The sequence below is a fragment of the Mastomys coucha genome, unplaced genomic scaffold (genome assembly GCF_008632895.1).
Source record: "Mastomys coucha isolate ucsf_1 unplaced genomic scaffold, UCSF_Mcou_1 pScaffold7, whole genome shotgun sequence".
In the NCBI taxonomy this organism is placed as follows: Eukaryota; Metazoa; Chordata; class Mammalia; order Rodentia; family Muridae; genus Mastomys; species Mastomys coucha.
In genome coordinates this window covers 49,481,745-49,505,667 of record NW_022196913.1, presented here as the reverse complement: position 1 = coordinate 49,505,667, position 23,923 = coordinate 49,481,745, and the positions used below count along the sequence as shown (strand labels likewise).

Here is a 23,923-nt window from a genome sequence, read left to right as displayed (position 1 = left end):
CCAACTGCTTCAATCTGACTTCTCTCCAAGCCTTCTGACTGGCATTTGCTCTGCTAGGCCTCAAACTAACTTGGCAGCATGTTCTAATCTTCTGGCTCCTTCTGTCGTCATCTAAGTTTAGCTTATCTCTCTGCACCCTGTCTGTACCACTGTCCCAGAAACAACTGCCTTCTCTGCCTTTCTCTCTCCCTTTTTGCATCCTACTCTGTCAAATCTTTCTCTGATTCCTCACTTTGTCTGCCACTCAAAATACACACCACTTTCAACATGGCTGCTTCCTTGTACAAACTGTCATTACCGTCACTATTTTGGATTAAAGGTATGTGCCAAGGGCTGATTCACACCACAGCTAGAAAACACTCCCCTTACACACAATAAACCAATCTCAGGGTTCACAGCATGATCAACTATCCTGCTCATATCATAAACAAGAAGGTTCTGATAATTTATGGAGGCATCTGCAGACAAAAAAAAACCTTAAATTTATCAGAAAAAAAATTCTAACATAAAGACCCCAGTTTCAAATCACAAAATAATCTAGAAAGCTGCTCCCTAGTTCCAGGGTAACCTCAAATTGTAGATCCTCCTCCCTTACTTAGGCTCTTGAGTGCTGGAAATACACTCATACTACCATATGACCACACATATCCATGCTTACAAATGGAAAATTATAGCTGGGCATGACCGTGCACGTGTTATCCCAGTTAATTTGGTAGGAGAAATTTTACTTCAAAATTAAATCTCTGGACCTACAACATGGTTGGGGGGGGGGGGGGTGAAGAAGGAGGAGAAGGCACTTATCCAGCAAGCCCAATGCCCTGAGTCCAATCTCTGGTAGAAGAAAACTGTCCTCTGATCCACTACCCACACACTCTGTTGCTTACTTACACATGCACATACATACACAAATACACAAATGTTTTTTAAATGTGGAGCCAGAAAGAGGTATCGGGTAAAGCACTTGTTCCAGAAGCCTAATTAACAACCTGGGTTAGTTCCATATAGAAACTAGTTATTTTATTACGAAAAGCTACCTAGGCTTCTGAGGTTTGAGACTGTCCTGTCCAGTTTGTAGCAGCCCCCTAACTTGTCCTTCTATGTTTCCTACAAAGGAAAGCAGGAATAGGAAGAGCACCTTGTTAATGTTCTAAGCAGTGTATTGTCTAAACTGAGGCTCCCAAGAGAGAATAATACTGTACTACCACTTGATTTCATCTCCCACAAATACCTCTGCCTCAAGAGCTTGGCAGGTGGCTGAAGTAAGGACAGTAGCCTTGAGCCTTTCCAATCCCCCAGTGGAAGACAGTGACAGAATTTTAAATCTCAGACCGTCTTAATATGATGAGCCTAAGGCCCAGTCAATGATGGGTGACTGGTGGGTAGGATCATACCCTGACCAGGACTGCTTAACTGATCCCCTCAGATCAGAACTTCCCAGCCTATTTGGGGGTTGTGTATCAGATGTTTGCATTATAATTCAGAACACCCACAAAATTAGTTATTGAGTAGCAACAAAATCATTTGAGTAGAGGAACTGTATCGGAGATTGGGGAAGTGGGGGGAGGAGAACACCACCAGACCAGGATCTCTTTGTCCTTCTTCCCAGGGCTGTCACATTGAATGAATCTTTTTCTACTTTCCAGTATTAATTTAGCTCTTTTATTTGGCTTATTCAGGATAGCAGGACCTGCTTGAAGAACAGGTTGTGACCCCACATCTGGTAACAAAAGGATGCCTACAAACCAAGCCGTCAGAGAAGCACAAAGAAACAGACTGTGGCTATCAGCCTAAGCCTGCCCAAGGATTACAAGAGTCACTCTGCTCCAAACTTCTAGCCCTACAAGCAAAGCCCAGCACACAGAAGCTCCTGCTATTACTAGCACTGTTTTGTTCCTGAAACAGCAACTGGGTCTTATTGGTAGTTATGCAGGCGGGGGATGGGAGAGGGGTAGCAAAAACAAAAACAAAAACAAAACACATTGGAACAACAAAAAAATGGCTAGGAGAGGAGAGACTGGCAAGAATGAAACTGGTTTCATTCTTACACTGGAACAACAAAAAAATGGCTAGCAGAGGAAAAACTGGCAAGAATGAAACTGGTTTTTCATTCTTACAAACCCTCCCTAAAGGGAGAGACGGGCCCCAAATTTCTTGATTTCTATCAAATTATTCTTCATAGGATAGACTTCCCACTAATAATACCTAATGCCAGTCTAATAAATAGACAACACTCATGAGGTGATGGCACTCTGACTAATCATAGTAAGGCAAGAGCACACTAGCTACTTTGAAAGTTAAACAAAAGAACCACTACCACAACAATAATCGAGATTAATTTAATACACCAAGGGTTTGAGCCCTCATGACCTACGTGTGCTCAAAAGTACCATATCCCTGCTCTTAAAACTAAACACTAAAGCATCCACACTAAAGACTTCGACACTCCATGCATAAACCGGAATGTCTTGGCTTCACTGCTGTTAACAAGAGTGTAGAGCAGGATCCAAATGACCTTTCCATCACAGGACATAAACCTACTTCCACACGTGGCAGCAGCCTCACTGCCTTGAAAGTCACACTCATAGTCGTCAGGCCACTCACAAACTACAAAACATTGTGTCTTTAAATAGGTCTCCCTCTTTACTGACCTATTCAAGGTAGGAAGCCAAAACGTGGGTTTATCTGACATACTAGAGTCATACAGAGGAGTAGACAGGCCCCTTAGTTCATGCTTCTCGTTTCTTGCATATAAAATAGGTTCTGTAAATAATAAAGATCCAAGGGGTTGGGGCCATGAACATACATAGCAATGATAGTTCTGTATAGTATTTTCAATTACACACATAAGCCAACTATGGGGAAATTATACCTATAGCAGAAGGGTGTAGTATAAGAAATCCTCCCAAACAAAGAGAACCCTGAGAGAACAACTAAAACTCGACCAAGACCAGAGAACCTGCAATGAGACAGCAGCCATCCCATCAGTTCCCAACAGTGGCTCCAAGGAAAAGAAAGGAGTGAGGCTAAGGACATCAAAGGCTACGGCCCACAAGTCCCACATTTCAGATTCTACATCCAGGAAAAAAATGCAGGCATTCAGCCAAAGCCAACACAGAGATAGCTCCCACTACTATCACCTTTATCTGGGTGATAGCAGTTTACTTTGATAGAAGCATAGGGTATAACGGAGGAAGAACATTCCAAGAGCCTTACAGTATTTAAGTTAAACTCCAAATCCCTGGCTGCCTTTGGTCAGTCACTCAGGCACTAATTCCATAGTACTTCACCAAAAGACTGCATTCACCACACATTTTAATCACTGTTCTACTTGCTGTCAAGAGACTCTATGACCAGGGTAATTCTTACAAAATACAGTTTCAACATCTTAGCCCATTATCATGGTAGCGAGCAAAACAGACAGACTACTGTAGAAGCCCTTGAGAACTGAATCCAGATTCACAGGAGGAGAGGGGTGCAGGGAGAGGGAGGGAGGAAGGAAGGAAGGGGGGAAAGTGGGGGTGGGGAGCAGGAGAACGCATAAGCAAGAGCTCAAACTGGACATATACTCTTAAATCTCAAAGCACAACCTAAGTCACATAGTTCCAATATGGCCACACCTCCTAATCCTTCTAATCCTATCAAGAGTTTCACTCTTTGGTGACTAGGCATTCAACAAAATGATCCTATGCAGAGGTGGCACTACAATTCCAAACTCTTCCTTCTACGGCAGTGAACTTAGTTCCCAATAAATACCACCACCATCTTGCCAATGATCACATTTTTATCTCCATATCCTTCCCTCCACTGAAGGCTAAGCTGCACTGCACCTTAAGACTTGATGAAATCTGCCTATACAGAACAAAGTAGTCCTGACACATCTGCTTCAATAGGTAGGCACAATGATAAAGATGCCCACAACCCAACCCCTTAAACACAAAACAAACAAACAAACAAACACCACAACAAAACTATAAGAAATCATCCAGCGGGCAGTTAAACATATAAGACAGAAAGGGAGAAAAACAGAATCACTTCAATAACTCAAGACCAACCAAGAACAGTGGGAAGAACCATTCTCTTGGTTCTCTCGCCTCGGGGGAGTACATGAAAATAAAAAGCCAAGAGCAGAGGATCCCAACGGGCCATCAGAAGTGTGCATTTTGCATGAAGTAAGCTGAAAGTTTGCACTTTCTATATATTGTTAGTTTATGAGGAATAAAAATATCATTCATTGCATAAAATAAGGAATACAATTGACAGAGAGGAAGTTATACACAGGTGTACATGACTTGTGGGGTCCGTGGATAGGCAGAAGCAACCAAGTCAGTCAGTGAGCACCGGTGTGCCCACGGCTCGGTTCACAAGACAATAGCTATCTCAAAGGAGTCCCTGTTAGCAACTTTTGGGCAAAGGAAGAATCTTCAAGAATAAAGCCTATATTTAACACATGATTTGGAAAAGTGACACAATATAGTTTGGATATTCTGTTGGCACTTAGTTAATGAAGCTGTAAAGAATGAGTAATAAAAATCTTAAGAGATACTTCCACAGAATTAAGGTGGCTTTAGTAATTAGTACCATATCATCTTATCAATGTAAAGCCCCCATTCAGAGACAGGTTTTAGAACTTCAAATATATAAGCATTTCTAATACTCATTTCCTTTACTGTGGGGTGAGATTCAATACTTACAAGTCAAACACAATAATCTTGAAATATAATTTTTCATTAAAGTACATGAAAAGCTGATGGTTGAAGATACTGATACCTGAACTTTTTTTTATCCCCTTCTGGTTGATTCTCACACGGAAAAAGAATGCATGTTTTTAGCTATGAGAATATAGAGACAGGATTTACCTTCTGCCCCCAAGTAACAAATAAAAGCCCACAATTCACCCAGCTTGGTGGTAGTGCATGCAAACGTGTGGGTCAGAGGACATGCCAAGCTAACTTGTACCCAAGCTTCAGGTGTTTCAAAATGTCTCTGCCTCCATACCACCAATAGAATGCTTGCGAACACACTCGGCTTTATTGTATGTATCCTAAGGATTTGAGCAAAGGTCCTCAGGTGGTTTATCTACTGAGCTATCTATCCAGTAAGAGCTTTTTCAGGTGTCAACATGAGAGTACAAATTCAGGACCTAGAAAAAGCTCCAAGTTGAGAATGAATCTGAGGTCTGTGCCAGCCAGAAACACAAAGACTCTTGTATGCCCCATCCCCATCGAAGGGGGAGAGAGGGATCCAATCAATCAACCAACTAATCATTCAATCAATCAGTTACATAAATTGTTCTAGAAGCAGTAAAAATCTTAAGACTAAATATTAACAACATAATAATACAATCAGCAAATATCAAGGGCAAGAAACAAAAGATAATGCAAATGAAATCTCAAAGCTTGAACCAACACTAGCTGCTAAGAATCATTAGTTGTATAAACAATGGGATCCTAGTCTGGAGAATGAATATACAGACAACTTCTCTCGAAAAATTAAGACTAGCCAGGTGGTGGTGGCGGCGGCGCTCGCCTTTAATCCCAGCGCTTGGGAGGCAGAGGCAGGCAGATTTCTGAGTTCAAGGCCAGCCTAATTAAATAACTACTTTGCACTCAACTGCACCAGCAACATAATGTCTAAAAAGAAAAGGCCACCATCACTGTCATCCAAGAGAATTAGACACTGGGGAGGGGTGGATGGTCAGTCACACAATAGTGAATGTTGGCTTATATAACCATAGATGCAAAAAATGCACTCTCCAAATGGTGGTTGAAAGCTGATGTCGGGGCATGGACGCCACTACCACACATTCCAATGTATCTACTGAAGAGATGTCTTCGAGCCTTCACTTCTAGTGATCCGTTTAGAAATGGGGAAAGCAGCTCCTTATGGAATACAGTAAAGGTTCATCACAGAAAAGTACAAGCCTAGTTAGTACACTGACAGATGCCTCATATGTGTACTTAATTCTGCTAACATACCAAGTAGCAATCAATGTCAATGATATGCTATTGAGGTTGAGACAATGACTACAGAAGTTATTTAAATAGACCCAACATAGACCTTATGCTATTAGACACCAAGGAGAGGAGGGCAAACCAAGAGTTTGAGCTATGCATCTCAACTTGCAGGCTCAGGAATTATTACACAGACTCAGGAACTATTGGCTAACTTCCTCCCTCTGATATCTACATTGTTTCCAAAGGGTCATTATAATCAAAATGAATCAACCAAGAAGCTTAAACCAAGGGAACTTTTCCTTTTAAAATATAGACACAGAGGCTAGAGAAATGGCTCAGCAGTTGAAGGAGCTGACTGTTCTTCCAAAGGTCCCGAGTTCAATTCTGAGCACCCGCACAGCAAAATTACTCATACACATAATAATATAGTATCAAATGCAAATTGAAAAGCAAATGTTAAAAGGGGTGGATACTGGCAAATGGATTTTTAAAGACCCAGTTAGAACTGTTATATAATGTCACTGCCACAAATCTTAAAACAGCAATAGCCAACCACCCTACTGAACTATCTAAAATTATGTAGAAAAATAATATAAAAAATAAGTGTTATATTCAACAGATTCTACAGTTTGGTTAAAATCAGACATATTAAGGTTATAGACAGTAAATTCCTAGTTTCATGACAAGAAAAATTATTTTCTAATACCACAGGAAAGCTCTATCAATTTGGGGGGAAAAAAATCTCTTCAGATATGACAAAAATTCATTTTATATATATTTCAGAACTTCTGCAGACTAAGAATAAATTTGATGAGATGGTGAGGTAATACAGCTGTTAAGAGGATTGGCTGCCCTTTAAGGGTCCTGAGTTCAAGTACCACATAGTGGCTGGCTCACAACCATCTATAATAAGATCTGATGCCTTCTTTTGGCACACATGGTGAACATACTTGATGGATGGATGGATGGAAATTTCACTCAGACCATTAATGACTTTTATCTTTGTTTGGGGGAATTATTACTGGGAAATGCTTAAAAAGCCTTAGTTCTGACTCCTGTGGAAGCCAGGAGACTCTGGTAGATTCACTCTTGTTCCCATGTGGCAAACATTAGCTACTGAATTTATAGTCCCATCTTCATGATTTATTCACTAATACTTGGGTACTAACCTTTTCCTCGACGGCCCTTCTTCAAAATCTGAAGAACTAACATCGTTGCTAGTAGAGGACACTTGGGAGGCATCATCCTTCTCATTCTCTGAGTGCTCTGAGGCTGGTCCTAATGTCTTAGACTGGTCATTACCAAGGAGCCCTACAGGTGGAAAAGGACAAACACTTAAGTACATCGCATCAGAGCAGCATTTTCTCAACCCTGGGCACCAGCTGGCAAGGACAGAAAACTTACAAGCACATACAACCCTGAAAAGAATTAAAGAAAAATTAAGATAACCAAAAGAACAATTAAGGAATTTCAAGATGTAATTTTATATATATAGTGGGGGATGAAGACCACAGAGTGAAGATGGATTGGGGTGTTGGTACTGAGACAGGATCTCAATGTGCAGCCCAGTCTGGCCTTAATGAGTGATCCTCCTACTTCAGCATCTAAAATTTTATTTTAAACATCTCTTGTGCCTCAAAGCTAGAAAATATGAAAGATATGACAATAGTCATAAAATCCAACCAGTTGTTTTTAAACCGCTACTAACTGGTAAATATTTACTATATATAAAACAAAAATCAACCAATAATAGCTACCCCCAGAAACATCATAAACACATCTTAGAGGCAAACTGGAAACCCAGATAGAGCCACTAGTTTTAGCTTGTGCCCAGTCTGGTCTCAGACCTAGGCAAAGAACAACTGCTCCCTACATCTGAAGGACTGATCCATACACAGTACCATGGATGCATTCCTGCAGACCTAAATATGGAAAGGTCCACCAAGGACGCTAGAAGCAGTAATCACTAAATGTAACAGCAGAAAGGATTAAATGGTTTTTAGTTAAATGATGTTTCCTAATTTCACCTATTTATTTCAATGTTCTTTGACTGCAAATCTAAAACAATTAATTGTATATATAGACAAAATAATATCCTTTTATTACCAGCACATGGGCACACCAATACTGGAATTATACAAATGTTTTCCAAAGTCATTAGAAATGTGACTGGGGCTGGGCAGCGGTGGCGCAAGCCTTTAATCCCAGCACTTGGGGAGCAGAGACAGGTGGATTTCTCAGTTCAAGGCCAGCCTGGTCTACAGAGTGAGTTCCAGAAAAGCCAGGGCTACACAGAGAAACCCTGTCTTAAAAGAGAGAAAAAAAAAAGAAGAGGAGGGGAGGGGGGAAGGAGAAGAAATGTGACTGGGGACCATAGTATATAGTTCAGCAGTAAAGTCTGATTCAATTTCTTAGCGAGAGGGTTATGACTCTGAAATAAAATTTATGATACTTCCCCCTCCAATTGTAGAATACCTAACTGTATTTTTTATTATGATTAAATAGTACATGTACAGAAAAAAAGGTAAAAAGTTACTGCAAATTACTGCATTGACATGGTACTTAGGATATGCAAGCAAAGAACACAACACATATATGGTCATATTATTTAGCACTACTCAAGTAAATAAAGACTTTACACATCAAGTGATAGGAAAAAGCTAGTGAATGGAAATCAGTGTAACTAGAAACAAAGAATAAAATCACCAACACATAAATAAATATCTAGTAGGAAACTACTATGAAACTCTAATAGGATAATGGAAAACTAAGGAACAACGGGATACAACTAGGTGAGGATATGTAAGCAATCTTAGAATTTTAGCAGAAATTAAGCACTTGGTGTGAAGGAAGGAGGACTAAAGCTATTCTTATCCTGAGGGAAGCCAGAGAAATTAATGGAATAGAAATGGGGGTTCCACTATCCACTGGCCTCATCAAACTAGTACCTTCAGGGCACTCCCAGCTTTTCACTTTCCAACTCACACAATGAGGGGAACCAGAACTAGAGAGAGCAACACAGAGCTAGTGTTTGAATCAGACCCTTAATGAGAGAGCAGAGCTGATTTTATTCTGTACATGATCAATATTTTCAATTTCAATACTTCCATTCTGTATAAAAATTATTCAGAAAATTACACTTATTTTTAGTTTCCTCATCAATATGCTCAAATAAAGCATCTGTTCCCAATTTATTTCCGTATTCTTTTTTACTTCTCGAACTATCTAATTTATTTTCTGATGGTTTAGTCTAAATAGAGCCTGCCTAGAGACCTACATTGGCAGAATGGAATATGATGCCATGGGGCAGAATAGCTGTCATCACAATATGAGAGGGGCTAATTTGTGTTCTGTGCCTTTTCTTTCTCCTGCTTAACACAGCCCCGCTGTCAATATTGTAAATTACTTTTAGTTGAGGAGACATAATGTAACAGCATTCCCTTCCCATACACAGACCCCACATTTTACATTTTCCAGCCCCCTTACCAACCCTACCCTCATTCCCCACCTCCACTCATGCTAACACAAATGTTTGTTGGAGACCAGAGGTTAACAGAAACTGAATGGCCCAAAGATCCAGCCTCTATACATTTGTTCTCCTCCATTAATATTCAGTAGGTTAAACTTAAATTAAACCAGTCTCCCAAAAGCAAGAAATATGAGCTAAGTCAAAAAGTCAGAATTACTGGCATAGAAACAGGTCAGAAACTGGACCTGCCACCACCAACAACAGGATTCAGCCTGGCACTACTAGGCCACCACCATATTACCCAGAAAACCCAAAACATTATTAAATACAGCAACTTGCTGCTACCAGGGTCTCTGCAAGCTCAGGGGTTTTTCATCTCATCTCCTAAATTAGCAACAACTCAAAAACCTTCAAGCACCACAGTAGCAGAGAGAATAAATGACTAAATAAATGCATGTTGGAAATGCTGTGTACATGGTCCCTGTTGCCCTTAGATGAAAGTGTAGGAAAACTGAAACAGTTTATGCAATGTCTCCTTCAACTAAAGAATCTTTAAGCAATAAATAATAAATCTAGATTACACAACACAAGTGTATAAACACAAAATAATTATTTTCTAACATTACATTTAAAAAATACAGAGCACTTATGATTTTATGTTTTAGACAAAAGAAGACATGGCAGAATACAAAACCAGAGGAAAACTCTATTCTACAAAGACAATGCCAAAAGAAGGGTTAAAAAGAAAGGAAAACAAGGAGGGCTTTGAAGCTGTTCCAGTGTTTCTCAAACATCTGGAGCACACAAAACTTATTAGCATATTAGGGAGAGTCAATGTTTTTAGCTTTGCTGTAGGAGAAAGGCACAAAAGGTGATGATTCTCTGTTACAGAGCCAATGCCGTCTGCCACCCTGTCACTATGACACAAGGTATCACATTACATATTAAACAGTCAAACACCCAAAGAGCTTTCGCTTTCAATAGCAATTTATCATTCTGTATGTGCCTGCACATATGTGTTCATGTTTAGTTGGGAGGAATATTATAATAGCAGCCTTCTTGGCTAATGCTAGGAACCTCTCTTAGGTAATCAGAATGCTTGGTTTGCTGCTATTACAAGTTAAAAAAAAAAAAACTGTCTTGGTTCCCTCATACTTAGAAAGAAACATTGAGTTGTCTGCTTTACAAACAGAACAGACATTCTGATGCTGAACCAGCTTCACACATGAATGTGGATATTAACCCTCAACTGTACACACGCAGGTCAACATTGAACATCCAACACAACAAGGAGGACAGGGGTGAGCAGGACATGGCCTGGGAAGCCCATACTAGATCCACTCTGATGTGGCTGAGAATAAATGATAGTCATAAGGCAAGATGTAAGTGACACTTGTGGTCAACGAGGCGCAAATGAAAATGGCTTCCTACCCCGGATTACAGAAAATAATTATCCTTCTCCCTCATGAGAGCAACCCCTCAGCCAACTGAGACTTCCCTTTGTTCCCCTCAAATCAGCATAAGAGATTTCCTATTTTAGTCAAGAAAATATAATCAAAACCCCAGCCTCTATGGAACCTCAATAAAGATCAAACTATGGAACGGGAAGACTGAGTTCTGCTCATTTCTCTCACATCTCAAAAATATAGATATAATACTGATTTATATACCAAAAGTCTACATGAGACCTTTACCCACCTGGTAAAGCATCTCAGTACCCACAGACATTATTCTTCAGAAATTTAAAATCTCTTTTCCAAAGCAAACATTCTGATAAAAGAAGCAATAGCCCAACATGGTGACAGGAAAAATTTGGGCTACTGGAAAAACTATTTCTATGCAAGCAAGGTACCATGTGCCCCAGAGCAAATAAAACATTTCCTCACCTTGAACCATATTCCTCACCAAAAAGCCCTGTGGCCATCTCAATATAGGGTAGCAGCTTTACAAAATGGGTTCCAGTCTGTATGACTTGAGCCCTGGACGAAAGAGAACCCAAAGACAAAGGATACTCCTCTTCAAGCATCTTAACCCACAATCCCAAGGAGAAAGAAGGCTCCAATAACAAATACCAAGCAAAACAAATCTCATAAATGAACTTCATATATATACATTTTCTTTTAAATCTTGGGTCTTCATAAACAACAACAACAACAAAAAACTCATTCCTTTCTTTGGATCAAAGATCAACCACAGATTATATTAATTAACCCCACACTATATTAATTAATTCTCCCTTTCACTCATTCACACTTTCACAGCAATTAGATTAAGTAGGGTTCAAGACTGCCCTCAAACACCTTCAGTGCACTACAATGTCAAGCTCTACCTATATATGGAATTGAGTCCATTATCTCAGGCTCTAACTTCTAGACCCATCTACCATCCCAATATCTATTTACATTTCACAATGACAAACAGCTTAAGCATACCTACCATGCAACCTACTTACAAGCTAACAACAGCTTGGATCCCCACCTACTGAAAATGGTTTCCCAGGATTTAAGGCCCAGTACTGACCATCTCATATCAAAAGCTACAGTCTATATTAAGGAAAAAGCACATGACAGACACTACTGGGATTATTAGGCTACTGTGGAAAATGAGCTGCAGAACAATGGAACTGAGAGCTATGAAGACAGGCAAGCTTTAAAAACAGATACATCAGTGAGAATAGTGTTTACAAGACTTATACTGAAACAGCAGATAAGGCAAAACTTGGTGCTACATAAAATTTCTACAAGAAATTGAAATGTGTGCAGCTGTTTAGATGTTCAAGGCTTCATTTCAGTGAATTTACTCAACTGTACATACCAAAATGAAACCAGTTCTCAAATATCTGGCTTACAGGCCTTCACTGAACTCCATAAACTCCAGTTTGTGTAGTAATCTTTGCTTATAATTACCAAAGTCACATATGACCCACACTGGATGTGTTTATCAGCTGTACCTTTAACAAAAGCTCATGGTTACAATAAACACATAAAGGTTCCAAGTTATGTTTTCTTTTGTTTTGTTGGCGGGGTTGTGAATTTCCTCCAAGCACCTAATTATCTCAATTGTATATAAACAAATCAACTGCCTAGCCACTTATCAAATGACAATATTGAGAGTCCAAATAGAAGCATATCCACTAATAGCAAACAAGTTATCAAGGCCTACTAGTTCCCAGATGAAGTCTCTCCAACACTGAAATACAATGAAAAGCTGTATTAAGACAAGACTATAGGAATGTGGCCATAATCTGTCCCACAACTGGACTAGTGGTGCACCTGAGTTCATACACACTAATGAGAATATGGATGTACCAAAAATAAAAATAGTGCAACACTGAGTTTAAAGCATTCTGACATAATCAGAACCACGGGAGGATGTGGCTTCTACTCAGATGCCTCAGTTTCCTCCATCTTTTAAGCGAAGAATAACATGAAAAGAATGAAATGAGGGAAATGAAACCAAACATTCTATTTATAAAAGCAACTAGATGTAGGGTAAGAATGAAGTGACTTAACTTTCATGAAGCATCTATTTTTAAACAATGGCAAATAAATAAATACATTGGCAAATTAATATTAATACAGAAGTCAGCTATTGCTGAATGGCTGGTCAATCCCCATAGAAACATTCAATTCATACAAGCCTGATTTGGTCAAAATGGTCAACAGAGCTTAATGTGCTAAGAACGACATTAATTCTCTCTTGTAAATTTCCATGCTATCTTAGGAGCCACCATTACATTTAGGGAAGATAGAAAATCTAAAATAATGTTAAATCAAAACACTTTAAATACTGTGTGTGTGTGTGTGTGTGTGTGTGTGTGTGTGTGTGTGTGTGTGTGGTGTGCTGTGGTGTGTGCCCCTTCCCATCCATAATGGATATATAATCGGGACCCCTAAGCAGGAAAACCCACAAAGGCCTATTTCTCCAACAAAAGCCAAATCAGACTGAAATGAATCACAAGCTATTTGTTTTTTCTTTTATTTATAGGAACAGACCTTCTATCCCAGGTTCCTCAAGATAAGCCACCAAAAACTGCACCTGACAGACCCGTGGAGCAGCCATCCTCAGAGCCGGATCATTGCAGAGACAGAGGAAGAAGGACAGAGGAAGGGAGGGAGGAAGGGAGAGCGCAGTGAAGCAAGCTCCCGAGCACTTGTCAACAATCCTCCCCTGTACGTAATAAGCAAGCGGCAGTGCAGATTCCGCCCGGCAATAGGACAGCCGAACACCAGTGGGGGCCAAGGGGGAGGGGAGACAGTCGGGAGAGAAGATTATTTATGTGCCTGGAAGAGAAATGAACACTGAAAAGGAGGGGGCATCTGGCTGACTTTCCCCCCTGCCCATTTTTTACCATTTTGATGAATTAAAATGAGAAAAGGCAAAAGAAACTAGCTTTCCATCCTGCATTGCATTTCCACGATCTGCAATGCAGACAAATCAAAATTACAGAATTTCTGGCACGAGGGGGGAGGGGACATGTTGGCAAGGGACACTCACAATTTAATTGTACAGACTTTTGTGTCCAAGGAATGGCCTGCAGAACAGTGCACTAACCACCCCCTCACTTCTGCACACTCCCATCTCCAACAGGAAACAGGGCAATGTTTCAATGGTATCCCTTTTTAATATCATAATCTGTGTCATTCAGCACTTGGCTTTTATTTATTTTTATTTGTTTTTTTGGCTGGGAAACCTGGGCAGCTCTCCAGACAGACTGCAGAAATCTCTCTTCACATGCTCCTCCTCCACTTCCTCCCTCCCCCTTCCTGCAATTCCAGCCACCACGGGAGCTTCATTACTTATGAAGTGACCGAATGGGCAGGCATGGGCCACTGCCAGCACCGGACACCCCTCCCCCAGCCCTGCCTAGGCCCCTCCCCACCGCACATAAATTGATCTAATCTAATCAAGCTGAAGCTGTTTTCCCTCATTGTTTCTTGAGGATCTTTCACAAAACAGGCTCTGTAGCCTGGCAGCTGCTGAGAGGGGTGAAAAAGGCAGGCATCCAACTGGCCTCCAGCAGGGGAGGGAGGGAGGGAGGGGTGTATAGGGGTGGGGGTGGGGGTGTCTGTCTGTCTGTCTGGTTTTTTTGATTTTCAAAGTCATTTATTTTCTTTGAAGCTTTTGAAGTTCATCTGACAAAGATGATGTGCAAAACACATGCTTTTCACTACCCCACATGTTTCTCTTTATGTCCTTCTAAGAAAGGTAAAGATGGTGGCTAAAAGCATGAGTGGAGCATTTAAAGAAAGTTCACACTAAAGGACTGCCCCCCCCCCCAAGCCTAAGAAGTTTTTTTTTTTTTTTTTTACATTTCTGGGCTCTTAAAATACAGTCATAATTTAATTGCAAATGGTAAAGGGATGTAATGCCTGACAGCTACCAGGGCCATCTCTTAGGTCACCTAAGAAATTTCCTGCATTTCAGCATCTTCTGAAGAGAGAAGTGACAATCTTCTCTGAAGCCTGCAATACCCACATATGGGAAGGTGCAACTCTACTGTATAAATGATAAAGCTGTGGCTTAGGGTAGTCTGGTTTTCAACCACACTCCAAGGCACCATGTCTCCTTAGACAGGAGGCCAATCAAGAATCTCCCCATCCCTCAACTTTGCTTTTTTGCAGGATTCCTCTAAGTTCTTCAATACTGAAAAGCACCCACAGTGGGGAAACTGGAAAGAAGAAAGGCAAGATACTTTGGTGATGGCCAATTCTGGGGAAAATGAGAAAGAGGGAAGCTGTCACATATATAGTTGGAGAGAAATGAAGTTTGAGAATCTAGTTTCCCTTAGCACTCCCCAAGACTCCTCAAATGACTCTCCAGTCATCTGCTGCTGGTAACCTGGGGACAGAAAGAAAAGTAAAGCAGGTGTTTACGTTTGTCTTCTGGTGCAAGTTCATCGCACTTCTACTCAAGGCTCTATGTGGCTATGTGGCACAAGGAAGCTGGTAACCATTTATTTATAACACCACGAGGTTTGCTGCTGTTTGGGTAAGCTGGCCCTGTACCCTAGAAGAGGCTCACTGTAAGGAGGAGATGAGACAAACAGCAGCCATATTCTTTTTTTGTTTTTTGTTTCTTTCTTTTTTCTTGGAGGGGGGTCAACTGAAGAACTGAAATATAGCCTTCCCAAATTTATAAAGAAGATAAGATAGAAAAACTCGGAAAGCTTTTTCTATTCCTATTTCATAATGTCATGTCACCACTGCCTTGATTTTGATATTCTATTGTTAGAAGTTAAACCAAGTATAACCAGCTTGCTTCCTCTACCTTTTAAAAAATGAATTCTGATACTCAACAGTAGGTAAATTTCAGTTATCCCTCTGGTTATCTTCGTTCAGAGTCACTGAAAATAATTTCCAGTGTGTTCAATACACGTGCTCCAACTACTGCGTGGCTCTCCAAGAAAGAAGCAAGCAATAGGTTTTTTATTTCCTTGATGCATATCTAGGAACAGATTTAGTAGAGATCCTCAGGATTAAAAATGCAACAATTTACAAGTCGAATGTGTAGAAGAAGACATTCTGTTACTCAAGACACTGGGGGAAAGGGAGCTGCATTCACACACACTCCTTAGGAAGGAAGAGGCTGGGGTGGCAGAGAGGATCTCACAGCAAAGGGTTTCTATGCAGTCAACCAGGTAACATGCTTTCTTCTGCCTGATAATCACCTAAACCTCAGGATACTTGAGGATATATTTTGCCTCTTGCATAATCAACTTCCACCATTATTACCAAATTGGGCAAACTCCCAACTCTCTACATGCATTTAGCTTCTGAAGATAATAATAATAATAATAATAATAATAATAATAATAATAATAATAATAATAATAATAATAACAATAATAATAATAATACCACCCCCCAGAGCACATTCCAACTTATATAATGAGAGGAAGAACACTGTGTGTCTTATTCAGCTTTGGACAGGTAAAACTACATTAACAAACCTGTTGCTGCAGAATACTAAGACCTTATTTAACTAAAATAACCAGCCTGAGAAGTAGCTAAGCTAGATACTGTGGCTTATAATTGTTATACTAGCAATAGGGAAGACTGAAACAGAAGTTCACAGGTTCATCACAAGTTCAAGACAAGTTCTGGGCTACCTTGGACCACATAATTTAAAAAAATTGGTCTAAAACAGACGCAAAACAAAAACGAGCAAAAAACAAAAAACAAACAAAAGAAAACAAAAACTAAATAAAACAACAACAACAACAATAATAAAAACAATCTAGCTCATAGAGAGAAAAGAGGCAAGCCCTGGGGAAGAGTCTTTCACAAACCAGCTTCTAACAGTGATACCCTGTCTATTTCTACAGAAACCATAGCATGCTAACATTAGAGTTCTATAAAATTAATCCCCACAACCCAAAACACCCATACAAAATGCATATGATGATATTGGCTGCCCTGTGAGTTAACCAACATATCATGAGGCTGTGGAGCCTAAAAGTCTCAAAAAAGAAATGTAGGATTTTAATGACTAATCACCAGACTGTATATAACTATAGAAACAGCCAACTCACCACAGATTCTACACCTTTAAAAAATGAAATAAAATAAATGAGGACAAAAATTTGCACCTCAGCTAAAGAAATTGTTCAGCTCTTTCAAAGTATCCAGAATCAATTGCTGGTACCCAAATGTCAACTCACAATTGGGACCCATCTTCTTCTTCTGGCCTCCTCGGGCTCCTACATATGCTTGGTACACAGACGTGCATATAGACAAATCATACACAAACTAAATAAATAATAAATCTTAAAACAAGCTACAGCTGTACTGAACAACAAAGTGAAACAGCTACTTCCACAGTGTCTACTCTGTTAGTGATGTAAATAACTCCACATACTGGGAGTTATACTGACAACCAATACATGCAGTTATACATACATGCAGTAATACTGATAACCAATGTGGCATCAGGGTCATCCCATGCAATTACATAATACCAATAATTGTAGTAACTCAGAAGTGATCCATGTTGTGTGACAAATTTCATACACCTCAGTTGGTTGTTCATGCTAATAAAATACCACTATAACCAACTAAACTAAAGCATTCATAGCAGGGGTGGGGGAAAAGTTAGAAGACATTAATACTCAGTTTATGATCTTAAACCTTAAATGGTGGTCATAAAAGAAGAAGTACACTAGAGCAGGCATCACAACAATGTGGTCTGGTACAGAACATATGGGCCAGATTCAAACATTGCCAGGGCTCTTGGCAAAAATGGGATAATTTGAGAATTAAAGATACCTCTAGGCAGCTGTAGCATAGTAAAAAGATGATTTAGTCTGCAGAGGTATTCTCTAAGGACAGCACAAGCAGAACAAGATGGCATGTTTGGGTCCTTCTGTCCTTGCTGGCTGAGTAGTCTTAGAGCAAGTCACAGGAACACCGCCTACTAGGCAGAACAAAATAGAAAAGGGGTCTATGATCTTGTTTTGCTAATTAGCTTCAAATAATCAAGTGACCCAAAGCTTTTTAACCATTACCAGCTCTAGACTACATGGAAAAGGGAGATCCTAATTGTAACTGAAACAACAAAACAGGTGGTTGATTGTGATACAATGTTGGTCCCAGCACGCTGGAGGCAGAGGCAGGCAAATACATGTTAGGAGTTAGAGCAAAGCCTACACAGCTGAGTTTCCAAGAAAACTAAAGCTATATAGTCATGCAGGGTACAGGAGCCACCAGGTATGCACATTAGAGGAAAGCCTTTTTCTGTGGCGACAGCCTCCCTATAGAGAACATGACCATCCCAAAGGATGATCTTCATCCTTCTCCAGAATAGGACAGGGAATACTAGAGCCCCAATTAGTACTTCATGGATATGAAATGCCAAGGATACTATAAAACCACCACAGTCTTAAGTTAAGCCATGCACACACAGTAGCCTTTATATTGGCTGCTCCACTCACAGCCCATAGCCAGAAAACTGTTCCTTCAAGAAAAAGCAGCACCGTGAGTATCCTGAGCAAGATTCAGCAGGGAAGCATCCCAAGGAATACATTTTGATTGAGGAAGGGTATGGGTGGGAGATTGATTTTAAATTACTCTATTAAAAATATCTGAAAAGCACTGGGCGGTGGTGGCGCAAGCCTTTAATCCCAGCACTTGGGAGGCAGCGGCAGGTGGATTTCTGAGTTCGAGGCCAGCCTGGTCTACAGAGTGAGTTCCAGGACAGCCAGAGCTATACAGAGAAACCCTGTCTTGAAAAACATACAAAGTTAAAGAAAGTTAAAGATGGTAATGGTCAATCTTTTGAAAGTATGTCCTTATACAACACAAGCAAATTCACTCAGAAATATATTTGGAGCACTGCTGTCGAGAATAAAAAAGAAGAAATGCATGAACTTTGAACATAGGAAATTTACAATGAAATAGTTTAAGAAAAGAGCATCATCTAGTCCTTTTAACTTGATCCTCTCATACACAACTAGTACCATTCTAAACTAGTAAGACATTGTATAGAAAACCAGCTGGCAAGACAACTCAAGAGTGCCTGTAATGCAAGACTAACATGAATAATGTATAAATCGATGCCAACAACCAGTGACAGAGTTCAGTAATATTATGATTAAAAGTTAAATCAGAAAGCAACAGTTTACTTGCAAGAGTTTCAACACAGTTTATAACTATTTCTGGTGTTTATTGCACACTGCCTATTATCCCCTCTTTAGGTCCCCATTGGAACTTCCTCTGAGAGCTTCCTTTGCTCCCAGGCCACATCAAGATGGCTTCTAAACCCACTCATAATGAAAATCACATCATAACAAAAGGTTATTGACTTGCTAACAGTTGTTGTCTCCAACAACTCCTGGACCAAGTGCCACCCGAGTTGGTACAGATCACCACTCACATTTTGTTTTCTGGAGCACACAGGTCTAGGGAGAAGAACACACGATACAGCCTTGGTTGTGTGACAGAGGATTCATGATGACCTCACATGAATTCATCCAAAGAAACAAACATCTCCTGGTCCAAAAATACAAGGTACACATGGAGAACAGATTTACAATATCCCATATAAATACCTGAAAGTCATTCTCTGCTAAACCTAATGAACAGGACGTGTGTGTGTGTGTGTGTGTGTGTGTGTGTGTGTGTGTGTGTGCGCGCGCGCGCGCGCGTGCGTGCGTGTGTGTGTGTGTGTGTGTGTGTGTGTGCGTGCGTGCGCGCGCGCGTGTTTTCTCTGCATGTATGTGTACCATGTGTGCTTAGTGCTCTTGGAGATCAGAAAAAAAATCATCAGAACCCATGTAAGTGCAACTGCAGGCACTTGACCTGTCCTGTAGATGGTTGTTAGGAACCAAACCGGGAACCTGTTATCTACATGAAAAAGTGCTCTTCTCTGTAAGCAGAGAGTAATAAGTTCAAGGCCAATCTAGTCTTCAGTCTGGTCTTCATTGCTGGATTCAGGACAGTCAAACCCACCCAAGAAAAATCACAAGTGTTCTAAATCATAGAACAATGTCTCTAGGCCCACAAAATCCAAAGCCCTTATGGTCCTCAAAAAACTTAGCTTTTGAGGTACTTTGGATTTCAGATTTCCTAATTATGTTTAGCCATCAAAGTCTCCAAAAATATCCATAAATGTACTCCTACTGATTACCCTATTTCTGGTAATCTGATTATTTCTGCTATTAATAGAATGAAAATTAAGATCCAATGTCAATGTTCTTTCCAACACATTCAAATTTTTGATGTGTTCAATATTGTTTGAGATGGCTAGAATCCAGGAATTCTGGCTTAGTATGACTTGACAGATTGTAATGTGAATGACTATAAAGTATACCCTCTTTCAGTTCGAAATAACTGTTCAAAAATAGGTCCAAAGGTTTTTCTCTTTCACTGTTTCACACTTACACCATTTGGATATTTTCCATTGTTTTCTTTGTCCCACCAAAGAAGGTTTCCCCTCCCAAATGAGCAAGCAGACACCTTTTTCTCACGCAGATCAAAAGCAGTCTACAGTAAAGAACTATACCCCAGTAGCTCACAATCTCAAGGGCAAGCTGTTATGTATAGTGTGGGAGCACCTGCTAATTCACACCACCTTCTCCTCCCATGGGACAGCCCTTCCTTACCCATGCTGTTTAGGATACCCCAGAAGGGGAAAAGTGAAGGTAGCTGGGGCAAAGCTATAGCTCTTGGTATTAGAATGGATCCTGGTTTCAAGGTATCAGACATCTAGAGCTTGGAATGTTGCACACCTAGTCTAAAATTCTTCGAAGTGATCTCAACCCCAACACCTCTGTCCAGTGTTTACTTTCTACTAGGTACTAAAGACTTCAAATGAATCCTCACCAATTCTGAGACTATCACTCCTGAGAGAAAAATTACTTCCTCACTTTTATAAATAAAAAAACAACAAGAGACAAACATATAGGGCTTTCTGCCACAGAAAGATTATGTCTGGAGTGAAGGAGATCCTTTAGGGCATCACTTGGTGCTACCACGCCCTGTGATTAAAGTTAAGGGGAAACTACAACTGCCTGTCCAGGCAGAATGACAAAGGGCACTCATGAGGAATGAAGGTAAGGAGAAAGAACCAAGACAGGCTGAGGTGCTTGCAGAGAAGAGAGATAATGCAGAATGAGTAGAAGAGGAAGGTAGTTATAAATACCATCTATAAACCTCATGACCAGTTGCAGAAATGAAGATTATAACTAAAGTGCTCCCATTGTATTTCGCTAAGAATACATTTGTACAAATATTTGTGTTTTCTTTCAATTTCTTTAACAATCAAAAATCAATGGTTAAGTTTAAGTTACTAAAAGGATGCTGCTCCCCAAGGACCAATGCCACCTATTGTGAATTTAATTAAAATAAGTACCTGTGGTTTTACAAGGAATGCTGTGTGAGGTGTTATTATGACCTGGGAATTGTTTGGGAGTTGAATTTGTTGAAAATAAACTATGATATAAGAAGATATAACTATATGTCAACAGGTGAATAATAACAAGGGTTGAATAGGTTGTCATTTGACTCTATCTGGAATGAACTACAATCCAAACAGAAACGGAGGTCACACCTATGGTCCATATCTAGATACATACAGGGTTTTGATCCAGATCATGAGGTAAGATGACACACACTTTTGATCAGAATCTTGAGAGGGATGACATGTGCTGTGCTTTTAAGCCAGATCTTGAAACATAACTTCTTTGTTGGTGGTGGTGGTGGTGGTGGTGGTGGTTTTTCAAGACTGGCTGTCCTGGAACTCACTCTGTAGACCAGGCTGGCCTCGAACTCAGAAATCCACCTACCTCTGCCTCCCAAGGGCTGGGATTAAAGGCATGCACCACCACAGCCTAGTGAGGCCTAACTTCTTATGTGTCTTGATTCTGGCCTCCTGACCTAGGCTGACAGTAGGTGCACTATTTCTAAATGGTCTGTATTCCAGTACCCAGACTGAACTCAGCCAGATTCAGCTAGCTGTGCCTGCCTTTGATACAAGGAACAGTTTGGGATTAAACAGATGTCTTCTTTAACATACATGAGTTCAAATAAATAAGAGCAGACCATTCCTCAAACTATATTCCTAAACTTCACTGTTTTGCACAAGAGGCTAAGAAACTACAATTATGCACGTTCTATCATCCACTACCAAGAGTAACCACTTGATGGCAATCTTAACCTATTCCCTTTGAAGACTTCCACACAAGGAGAGCCTGGGAAGGCTAGCAGAACATTGGTGGGGTACACAGTGTAGAAGGGACTGGAAAGTCTATCTCCGCTTTAATCTAGAAGTGAAGAATGCAGTAACGAGAGGAAGCAGACAAACAGGTGATGGTTGCCTCCCCCTAGAATCCAACCTCTGCAGGGACTGGTGGAAGTCCCTCAAACAGTTCAGGAAAATAGAAACCTAAGGCATCACAGTGCTTTCACTGTAAACAGTGAAACTTTCAGAACAACCTAAGGATCAAGTCGCAGACGGTAACAAGCAACAATAAACTGATAGCACACTTCTACTTCCAGGAATCAAAAGATAAAGGTACCTGTTAAAATTAAGACTTTAGAAAAATGAAAACCTATGTGCACTTTGAGACAAGGCTCTCTATCTAGTGTGCTTGCTTTGTAAAGGAACTACAAGAGTGAAAAGATATCCCTATGACTAAGGATGCCTGCCACCATACCCAATGACCTCTTTAACCCAATGGACCCAACTCCCCACAAACTGTCTTCTGACTTACACATATTCACCACAGCATGCAACTCCTCATCCCACTCAAATACACACTAAATAAAATAAAATGCATAAAATTTCTAAGAAAAGGAATATAATGGCCAAAGTATGAGACAAAGAGCCCTCAGAAACACTAAGAGGAGATGCTATCAAATGACAAAGCCCCTCTTGATTAGATAATGGCATATCCTCTCCCCACAGGACTCAATGAGAGCTTCCTTGCTCTTCATATCTAATTTATAAGGAGGATTTGAGAACATAATTAAGCATTTGACAATATTTTCCAGAGAAGGAGATTCTAGCTTACCCTTTACAACTGTAGAACACTTTTCAAGAGCAAACCAGGACAGCCCTTATCAAGTAACACTGGGCACAAAGGTATATACAGACCATGAGTACAAAGTATGCCCACTGTGTACAAGTCAAAGTCACGTGCAGAATGGATAAATCCCCCTCATAGGTAGAACACAATGAGATCATGCCCATTAGTGTAGCACATCAGAATATCTTCTAGTAAAGCTAGATCCAAAGACTTGTGCAGTATTACAGAAGGTAGCAAGATGCAATCTCATGGGAGGGAGTCTTTGGGAACAGTGGTGGCACAGTACTAAAAACTGAATCATGTTCTTCCATCTATTAGACATGCAGTCCATATCCCTTCCAGTCCCCCAGGTTGGCAAACTCTACTGCTTGAGCCTGCCACGTATCTGTGATTATAATATAGGCATGTTTCCCGATGACAAAATAAAACAGCTTTTCACCAAGTATGAGTCCTTTTGAAAGTCTTCTCAAGTCACAGATGAAACAAAAGAAATAATAAATGAATGGGTTTTATTTAAGGACAGAATTTCAGATCTCCCTGAAGAGCCAAATCAGTAGTGAGACACAAAGCGTGATACACTCCTACAAATGGGGGACATGTAGGGGAAGGAAAGAGGAGACCATACAGGGCCCACTCTGCAGATTTATCCTCAGGGCTGATCGGACACAGATGAGCATTCTATTAAACAGAAGTGGTAAACTATTAAACTGCTCATGTTCCTACCATCCGCCCAGCTTCCTCAGATGAGGCAGATATGTATGTGTGTGTGTGTGTGTACACATGAACTAAACGTATGCCAAGAGGATAGGTGAGATTTAGCAGCAGAAGAGATTAAGAATTGTAAGTTAAGGGGTTTTATAGATACATGTATCTAGTAATCATTATGTTAGCTTTAAAGACACATCATTTAATATAGACTTCTACATTTAATGTACCTTAAGAAATAAGAAGGTATTTTCAACTTGGGATGGGGGG

General features: G+C 40.2%; 1 protein-coding gene across 5 annotated transcripts in view; it reads right to left on the bottom strand.

Moving 5' to 3' along the window:
• Positions 1-23,923, bottom strand: part of Jarid2 (jumonji and AT-rich interaction domain containing 2) — a 177,599-nt gene that overhangs the window by 56,947 nt on the left and 96,729 nt on the right. For 4 of the 5 annotated variants that reach the window (XM_031359578.1, XM_031359579.1, XM_031359577.1 and 1 more), the window contains one exon: positions 7,124-7,265. In XM_031359578.1, the coding sequence (XP_031215438.1) occupies positions 7,124-7,265 (142 nt within the window). Of the gene's footprint in view, positions 1-7,123; positions 7,266-13,418; positions 14,100-23,923 lie in introns of those variants that run through there. The other variant, XM_031359580.1, reaches the window with a different exon arrangement.